We start from the raw sequence: 10,029 nt of genomic DNA on the forward strand, positions 1-10,029 counted from the left end.
AAGACCCTCCTTTTTCCTGCTTGCTTATTTCCAACATCAGAGATCTCAAGACATATTTGATGAGGAAGTGCATATATTTTCCTGGGAAAAAAAATGAGTGCAACAAAGTGAAAGGACTCATAGGGAACTAAGTAGCTGTAAATAAGAAAGAAAAAGGGAATTGCTAGTAGTGCTATAAAACAAATTTAAGGGGAAAATGAGAGGTGGTTCCCATTAAACAGACCGTCCTATTTTGAAATGAAGACAAGCTATTCTTCCTGAATCCTTAAAAGTAATCGCCTATAATAATTAAATTATTTTCAAACTGTAAACTGCGTTCAAACACCATAGTGTTTTACCAGATTTATTTTACTTGTTATACACAGACGATACAAACGAGCAAAAAAACAAAACGTTTCTCAATGGAGTGTGTACTTGTATAAATTATTCAGTTCACAGACAAAACGAAACAAATATAAAAATCACAACATTAGATTTACAGAAGAGCCAAAATATACACACGTTTAGACCCTGAATTCCTATTAGGAAAAATCCCCCCATGGACTGGAATCTAGATTGAATATTGTGTATGATGCATATTTCACATTAATTTTAAAATACAAAAAAAAAAGTATAGGTTTGCTACACATTAGAAATCTTACTAATCTATTTCCAGGGGGATTAATGCTCCTTATCAAATATAACAAGACTTAGAAGGAGGGGAAAATCAGTCTTAACTTGCATTAATACTAGTGTTTTCCCAAAGAAGTCAAATTGCAGCTGTTTCTAGGTGGTGGGGAAATCATTTTCAAAACTAAAATGCAGTAAAATATACAACTCACACAATTCATCTTCACTAGACTACACTATAGTTACCAACAATTCAGTCAGCTATATCATTAGTGGAATATTCATTACAAAGATTTACAGCATATAAAGGTGGAGGGGGGACTGAAAAGATATTCAGAAACAGTTTGTCAGCATATTTGGCACCTGCACAGACCAGTAATGAATTTGGCACTTTGGGGAAAAACAAATAAGGCAAAATAATATTGCTATGTTGAGCTATTCTATTTAGAAGGAATGAGGGGGAAAACATACAACTCCAGTTAACTTTGCTTTGCAGGCATCATGCCACTTAATCGACTTGCCTGTGAACAGACACCTATCCTTTGCAGGTGTTTGTTCCCATTGTCCTTAGCTATTTGTGTGTATTAGGGCGCAGAGTAATTATTTCATGCAACGGATTGAGAAGTGAGAAACCTACCATTATCTATCAAGTATTTCAGGTTTCCAGAGCCCCTTAGAATATTGTTCATTATCTCACAAGAAAAATTTAAAAAGGGGAGGGAGGTGAAGAAAAAGGCAAAGAAGGGAAAAGAAGTGAATGAAAAGGTTAAGCATGAACTGGTTTTGTGCCTTGACGATGAGAATAAAAACTAGCCATTCGTTACAGTAAATTAACACTATATACAATCGTTTTCACAGGCTTTGTTCCACTAAAATTATTAACATCCCTACCATCCATCCATCCATCCATCCACTCGGGGATAAGAAAGGACGCGCTGGGTGGGTCCAGGTTCTAGAGTCAACATCCTACGGGGAACGGGGAGGCCGAGGCTTGGCAGGTCGGAATCGCTGCTGCCTGGCAGGACTGCCCAGGTCTCCTGAAGGTGAAGAGTTTCATTACAAGAAATAGAATGAGGGGGCGAGAAAAAGACGAGGGGGAGGAGGGCTGTTAGTTGTTTAACTTCACAGAAGGAGAGTAAGTAGGAAAACCAAACGGTTTACAGTAAAGTTGAAGGTCCGTGCGCTAACTGCAGAAACTGCTGTGCAAAAAACAAAAAAGTTAAAATCACACTCGGAGACCTGCCCTTATTCGCTGCAGACGGTAATCGAGGGTCACATGAAATGACGGGGTGTGCAAAGTGGGGTCTGGGTGAGCGCTGTGAGGGGCTGGCGGGCGTCCGGGCCGCGGCGGGGCGCGGGGCCCGGCAAGCAGGGCCGGCCTAGCTGTGCGAGTAGAAACCGTAGTAGCCGCCTAGGTCCTTGGCGCAGTTCTTCTCGCAGTCCCGCTGGGCCAGCACCTCGCTCTTTAGCGGCGACGAGCTCTCGGACACAGGCGTGTCTGCGGGCGAGATCCGCCTCCGCTTGGCCTGCTCGTAAATCCCCGAGTCGCTCGAGTCGATGGACTTGATGGACGAGGGCGTCTCGATCCAGCTGGAGTCGGACAGGTCCTTGGGCTTGGCGTCCTCGGCGGCGCCGGGCGGCAGCGGCGAGCGCTCGGCGGCCAGGCCCTCGGCCTCCTCGCCCAGGTAGGGGTTGGCGCTGGCCATGCGCGCGGCAGCTGCGGCGCTGTTGGGCCAGCAGGGCAGCACCGAGCCCGACTTGGCGCCGCAGTACTGCGGGGGGCTGCGCGCGCCCCAGCCCGACGGGTCGGCGTAGTAGCCGAGCGGGCGGCCAGTGCAGCCGGCAGCCTGCAGCGGCAGTGCCTTCACCCCCGCCGCCGCGTACGAGAGCAGCGTGGCCGCGTTGCCCGCGAAGTCCGTGGCGGTGTCATAGGCCGAGGCGGCGAAGTCCAGCCGGTTGTTGGCCGGCGTCACGAACCAGCGCTGCGGCGACGGCGCGCCCGGGTCTTCGGCCTGCTGCGGCGACAGGAGCCCGTTGGTGTGCGGCACGCTGCGGTCTGTGCCTGGCCCGGGGCCCGCGCCCGCTCCTGGGTGGAAGCGGGCCTTGGCGTAGTTGCTTACGAACTGGTCCTGCAGGAAAGAGCCGGCCATAGCGTAGCGGGCCCCGGGCACGATCTGCGAGCGCGGGGAGTCGTTGGGCGAGGGGGTCAGGCGGTCCATGTCGCAGCCAGTGTAGATCCTGCGAGGGAAGGAGAGAGAACGGAGGGGTGGCGCAGAGGTCCCTTCGGTGGACAGAAGAAAAGGCCACCACTTTCACCCACCGCCCGCACTCTCCATTGGAACTTGCCGTCCAGGATAGAGACAGACAAAAGGTCACAGGCCCGCGTCTTCCCCAAAGTCAAGTGTGAAATTATAAAGGGACCAAATTGTCTACTCAGGGACCTAAAAATGATACATATAAGAAGGCTTCCCTCGTCCTATGTTCTCACTCGCCAAGTGTACAGAGGATCGAGAGAGGAGGCCAGCAGCAGATTCCCATTCTACATCTCCAATACGTGGACACATTAAGGCGGTTTAACCCAAGGACGAAGGCGTTATTTGCACAGTGGGCCTTTCCTCTGCAGTGAGAGTTTCTGAGCAAAATTTCTGAACAAGGCACCCATTCCTCCACCCTGTTAAGACAGCTTTCTTCCATTTGACATACATGGAGGCGGTACAGGTAGTGATCATCAGACCGGCCTTCACCAGTCTTCCGAGACCCAAGGATTGCTGCTGGAAGCCTCCACAGTACTGACTTGTTTCCCCAGTGTGATCCTTTAACCCCCACCTCTAGCAATTACTACCTGGAAACAAAGTCAACAATCAATAGAATTATTTTATTCAGACCTTTTCACCCCAGCTTTTGATCCCTGCTGGTAAAAAACAAACAAACAACTTTGGGGCAAACTCTTACAGTGCAGTTATCAATCTCCTCCAAGCACTTTCCCACTAATAATAGTTAACCCTTATACAACTTGACTGCATGCCAGGCACTTATTGTCTAGGACTGTACAGATAGTGATTTATTTAACCATCGCAACAATCCTTGGAGTTAGGTACTATCATCACCCCCACTTTTCAGATGAAGAAACTGAGGCAAAGGGAAGTTAAATAATTTACCCAATCAGTAATTGCCCAGACAGCAATTGTGTTACTGGGAATTACCTTAGATAAAATAATGAAAGATTAATTCTAGGCCCTGGGCCTAGAAAATCCCATTAGAATTGAGAGGGAGGAAACCAGAGACTGAATCAAGATTGGTAGAAGTGTTCTCTCATACACATACACACATGCCTCTTTTTTTATTTAGCTCACACATAAATGTTTTAATCTTTAATCAACAGACTGTTTTGAAAGAGAGCCTCAGTCTTGTCAGACCTTAATCCTTTGGGAAGGAGATTCCCTGGTGAGTGGCCAAGCAGCCCTCTAGTCCCCCTGAACTCTCGCTGCTCTCCCTTTTCTCCCCAGAAGTGAGCCATGCCCAAACAACCTGCATACCAGTGGAAAAAGGAAAGTGTCATAAAGCATTTTAGTCTTTCCTAACTCCTAAAAATCTAAAGCATCCTTTCATATAGGTAAAGAAGCTTTTCATGAAAAATATATAGTGACTTAAGAATAAAAGGAAAGTGGCTTTTCTAACAGAAGTCAGCTAGAGGAGGGGTAGGTGAGGGTTACGCTGCGGCTGTTCAGTCCATTGTGCTTACTGCACAAAATTTCCCTCCTGAAATTTAATTCCAGTTTCAAATAAGAGAATTAGAGGGAGGCAGGGAGGGAACATAACCAGCAAGATGCAAATATCTTCTCTGTTTACCACTACAGTGTTTTAAAAGAAAAAAGAAAAAAAAAAAGCAGCCTGCAAAAGATACAGTCTAGATGCCCATCTAGGTCCCAATCCTCTTGGGATTACTGAATTGATTTGTACAAAATAAAATGCTTTGGAACAGATGTTTACAACAGAATTAAAAGCTCAAAATCTACCAGACCCCCGAGTACAGAGACCAATATCTTTGGTCTCCTGGGTCACATACTTTTCATTGTGCCGGTTCCACCTTTTTAGACTATGAGGACTAGAGTTAGCCAAGTTTTTATTCTGGGGAATCATTGATGATGCTTGCTTCCTTTGAACTACTTTTGAGGGATGCACATGATGGTTATAGGCAGTAATATCAATGTCTCTCTTTTCTACTTGTTATAAAAATATCAGGAGGGAAGACTGCTATTTACCTGGAGATGGAAGAGACAGCCACTTGTCTCTTTTGCCATAAATTTAATGGTTTTTTAGTCAAAGACATCTCCAACTTTGCAGATCTATTCCAGGACTTAATGCAAGCTGTGAAACTAAAATGTATGTGCCCTTCCCTTTTATGGTCAGAAAAAAGTGTGGGAATCCCACAATCCAGATTTAGATTTTGCTATATAACACTATCTGAGCTCTCAGGTACCATACCTGGACTCTGAGCAAGAATGCTAGAACAAACCCACAAAGCACTCAGTGTACACCTACTGTTACCCCCAGAGGACAGCATTTTGATAGAAAAGAAATGGAGATAGGTAAGGGAGAGTTGGAGAAAAGGAACCAACACATTTAATTAAAACACATCTAAGAGTAAATATTTTTCTCTTAAAGTTTATAAATAATACAGAGCAACAGCACCTGGTTCCTTTCCCCAAAGCCTGAAGTGACTATAATAGCGGCTCTGCTTATGAACTTGCCTGTGGTGAGTGCACTTTTTTATTCAGTCCATAGTAAACTCGCACAGGAAAAGCTATTACACAAAACTTGGAAATGGGTAAATAAAAGTCACATATGCCAAGGAAACTGTAACAACTGCCAGAGCCACATGCACTTTCAGGCAGAATCCGGCAGTTTCAGACACAGACAATCTGAGCTGAGCATCTGCAGTGCCACATAAACTCCCTCACCCGGGAACCAGGGCAGCTTCCCCAGCCAGCCAGCCAGCCCTAGAGGCCCGCCAACAATTTTGTAATTCATAAGAAAGCTAAAAATAGGTGAAGGAAACCTTTGACCAAAACCACTGAAGTACTTAGCCAGAAAGTCGCCAGAGAGAAGGGGAGCGGGGAAAGGGAAAGAGGAAACCTGGAAAACAACCCTGTCTTCACACATTTCTAGCTTCCAAAAGCCTCGTACATAACAATCCACCTTTGACCTAAAGCCCAATTCCACAACTATTTGAGAAGGAAAGTACAAAATTACTTACGTGTCATAATTATCTCGAAATCCTTTTGCAAAGGGGTTGTGATCTATTTTCAGTTGCGTAATCTGGGAAAGAGAAAAAAAGATTATGACCTCACTTGCCTTACAGGAGGATTGGGTATTGAGGATATATCATCTGCCACCACTTACAAGGCTTTAAGGCCTCCAATTTCATCAAATAGCAAGGTTTCCTTAACAGAAAAATTCGAGGGAATGGATAGAAAGGAGAATTAAAAGAAAGTGTCATGAAAGTTATGAGGAACATGTTTAAATTAATCATGCCTAAAACTAAATCATTGCTTTCAACTGGCTCTCCCATGTGTTCTAAATTGCTTCAAATGCACATTTTAAAAATACTGTTACATTAAAATAGAAAATAAATCAATAAAATGCGGTTACACATAATGCACTATTCAGACAAAAATCTTTAAAGGTCACTTGAATTAATCAACAAAATTGTCTATTTTAAATGTTTCATTATATTTTTAAAAGTTGGTCGCTTCTGAGTCACAACCTGAAGAATCTACAAGTTGCATCTTAAAATCAGTTTTGTGTTTTGCAAATTTGCAAATGCTGAAGAGGTTCATGAGCTAGAAAACTTATTCCATAACCCACAGTAATTTGATTTATTGTAGTTTTTACATATATGAATGAGTGTTCTTTTGATCACTCAAAAAGTGATGTTTGTTTATTTCAGTCATCAGTTCTGAGACTTAAAAAAAATTTTTTTTGTAATTTTAAATGCCACAGCTTGCCAAGAATAAAATGCAGGGGGAAATCTGCTTGTTTTCTCAAAGGAAGAGGACTTTTAAAAAGAGAAAGAGAGATTTAAATCTGTTCTAGTTTGAGAACTAAATGAAAAATTCCAAAGAGAAAAAGCCCTGGAAATCCTGGCCGGTATGACCCGCGACGGAGACCAACAGGAAGCGTTTTTCTACGGGCTAGGTATTTAGGGAAGGAACGCAGCAGGCCCCGACCCCTACGCCTAAAAGGCAAACCAGAGCCAGCTGTTCCTGATGTTAGTGTCCGAGCCGGATGGCCGGGAGTGTACCAGCAGGTGCCTGGAGAAGCGGGTGCCGCCCGCCGCGCGCCCAGCCCCAGGCCCCCTTACATCGGTGTTCTGGTAGGCGGTGACTGCGATGAACTGAGTCTCGGGGAAAGTGAATGTCTGCACGCGGCCGGGCTGGCTGGTGTCCTCCGTGCCGTCCTCGTTCACTTCCACCACATGCAGGCGGGGCTGGTACTTGTGCAAGGACTGTAAAACCACCATCTGTCCCGCAGAGAGAAAGGGGATCGTCGGGCGGTGGGTTAGCGCGGTCGGTGTGCGCGAGGCTGCGCGCCACGGGCCGCGCGGAGGCTGGCAGGAGCCCGCCCCCGGCTAACTGACCGCCGGACTCGCCTTGCTGATGACTGGGTAGCTAAGGCAGACCAGTCCGCTCTCCTCTGGGAGCAAGAATTTCCCGAGCACCGGAGAAGAACCAAACCCAACGGCCCGATCCTCAGGGCCCTTCTCCTAGTCCTCCTTTAGCGAGGAACAAAGATTTTCACGACCTGCAGATCCTGTCGGGTCCTTTCTCGAAATCAATCAAATATTTGCACTTGGGAAGGTCGGGAACTCAGGAATTGGGCAGGGGGCGAGGAGGACAACTTTATAGATTAATATAATTTTGGAGGATGAAAATAGAATTTTAAAAAGTCTTTTTAATGAAGCAAAGAAACATGTATCCAGTTTCTCATGCTGACTTAAACTAATGGACTGAATGTTAGAGAGGGACGCGTGTGTGTGTGTGTGTGTGTGTGTGTGTGTGTGTGTGTGTGTGTGAGAGAGAGAGAGAGAGAGAGAGAGAGAGAAACGAGCACTTGAGCCACTGACCTGCCCATTGTTGTTTGAAGCTCCTTTGTTGTTAGTAAGTTTTAATTTTCCAAAAGAGATTTCCTGGCGCATCCAGTGAGCCCCCGTGTTGGGGGAATCCGGATGCATATAGACCCGATTTCCTAGAGAAAGAAATACGTTGTTTACATATGCCCCGGGCACTACCCAGTCCCAGCTCCTCGCCACGTAGGACACACACACACACACTCACACGCGCGCGTGCGCGCGTACACACACACACACACACACACATACACACACACCTTATTCTACTGTGAAGCCCATTAGCTGGGGCTTTTTTAGGCCGCGCTTTCTTATTAACTGGGGATGATTAAAATAGGTTTTGCATAATCCTCCCCCTTCTAGCCGCTCAGTCTGTCCCCCTATCCCCTTGTTTCCTTTTAGAAGTCATTGGCCGATCGTTTTAAAAGTCGCTCGAGCCAGTCCACAAAAGGCTTTAATTAATCATTCTCACCTAAATAAGTGTCAGGAAAACGTGTTAATTGGAAGGACTTGCCTTGCACATTGGTGTCCGCTTTGCCGCAAGGAACCCATTTGCCTCCTTGAAACCTCCAGTGATTGGGATCCGCCAAAATCACATCCACAAAAATATTGTAATGAGCCGTGGGATCGAGACCAGAAATGTTAAAACTTAAAAAAGGAAACATGCGCCTATTTAAATTAAGGGGGGGGGGGAGAAAACAAGGGGAAAAAACATAAATGTTAAAGATTAAATGCAAGAAGCGCGGCGCCAGATAGCAAAGCAAAACTTGCTCTCGCAGCATTGGTAGCGAATGTTTGCTGGGTTAGAAAAGGGGTGGTGGGGGAGGAAAAGAAATGGGGCCGAAGTCGGGGAGATCGGCCGGTGAGCTGGATTGGAGAGTCGACAGGTATCACTGCCCAGGTGGAGAGCAAGGTTGGCGACCCGCATTTCCACCTGTCGTGCATCCAGGCGTGGAAGCGTCCCTCCCATCTATCTCTCTGCCGCTGGCCGGAGCTCTCCCTCTCCCTCTCTCTCTCTCTCCTCTCTCTCCTCTGGCCACTGACTGGCTTGGCTCTCTGACCACCTTTCTAAAGAGAGATCACCCCCCACCCAACATCACCGCTGTGGTTCTACCTTCCACTTCCCCCTTTTCCAAAACCAGCCAACTCTAGAGAGCCTTCCACTCCGCTCCCGACCCCAAATTTTCGCGGCCGCGGCGGTCACAACCGGCGGTCACAACCCGGGTGCACTTGCTTCCGGGCCGCGCCTGGAGCAGAGGCAGCCGAGAATGTAGCATTACCTTCCCTGTTTGGTGATGATCATTTCCGTTTGGTGTCGATGAAATTTCAGCCAAAGGGGCCTGTTGCACAGGTATACCTGCGCTTTGCCGGGCACGAGCCCCGGCTGTGTGGAGGAGAACTGGTAGAACGGAGCTCCTTGGTAGGAGTGGCCGTACTGCTGTGGGTAGGGGTAGCCGGCCGCGGGGTAGCCCTGCGGTGAGGAGTTGGACAGGAGGCTGTTGTAGGCTCCGTTGGTGATGACTGGGTGGTGGGCCATGTAGCGGCTGGGGCTGCCGATGGAGAAGGCGGGGTGCGCGGGTCCGTGCTGGCCGGGATACGGGAACATGGCACTGGGAGCAGTGGCCGCAGACTGTGGCTGGCTAGACTGAGAGAGGAGGTAGCGATCTGCAGCAGAGCCATCGAAACTGTGACGAAGCTCAGAGACCCCGTCCAAGACAGGAGAGAGTTTACTTCTCTGGACGTCCCCTGGTGAGTCCTTGGAGTCAGGAAAATTGTCTGTATCTGACTGATTCGTCATCCCCCTGGTAATTTTTTTCAAAGGTGAACTTCTCTCCAGGTTGTCAGTGGTCGAGATAATGGGATGATCGTGCAAGACAAGCTCAGATCCGCCTGAATGTGGGTAACTGCTGCTCACATTGAGAAATTTCTTGGAGAGCATGATAGAAGGAGAAAGGCAGTGCTCCAGCTGCATAGCTCTAGAACCTGAATACTCGCCCTCCTGTCCCTGGTTTTAAAAGTCCTATTTATCATAAACTAGAAATCCACAGACCCCCTCACTAGACAGAAAGCACTTCAACCAGCAAATGCTTCTCAAAGGTTTGATTTACTTTTTTTTTTTTCCCTGGGAGAAGAGATTGGCCAATTGACACTATGCAGCAATCAGAAAAGGCTCACTTTTGATCTTGCTGCTTGTGCAGCCGATGAAACGGCTCCTGCCATTGGTTAACTGCTGACAGTAATTTAATTAGATAGACATTAATTAGGATAATCACCTGGCTTCTGGTCGCGAC

At 47.0% G+C, this 10,029-nt stretch overlaps 1 protein-coding gene across 1 annotated transcript; it reads right to left on the reverse strand.

Moving 5' to 3' along the window:
• Positions 1-332: 332 nt before the first annotated feature.
• On the reverse strand, positions 333-10,029 carry TBR1 (T-box, brain 1). The gene is made up of 6 exons (XM_011358574.2): positions 9,019-10,029; positions 8,253-8,407; positions 7,736-7,857; positions 6,974-7,132; positions 5,867-5,928; positions 333-2,847 (listed from the first exon to the last, which is right to left on the reverse strand). The coding sequence occupies exons 1-6, from the start codon at positions 9,708-9,710 to the stop codon at positions 1,989-1,991; spliced, it is 2,049 nt and encodes a 682-aa protein (XP_011356876.1). The 5' UTR covers positions 9,711-10,029; the 3' UTR covers positions 333-1,988.

This window comes from Pteropus vampyrus, unplaced genomic scaffold (genome assembly GCF_000151845.1).
Source record: "Pteropus vampyrus isolate Shadow unplaced genomic scaffold, Pvam_2.0 Scaffold2, whole genome shotgun sequence".
NCBI classification, from domain to species: domain Eukaryota; kingdom Metazoa; phylum Chordata; class Mammalia; order Chiroptera; family Pteropodidae; genus Pteropus; species Pteropus vampyrus.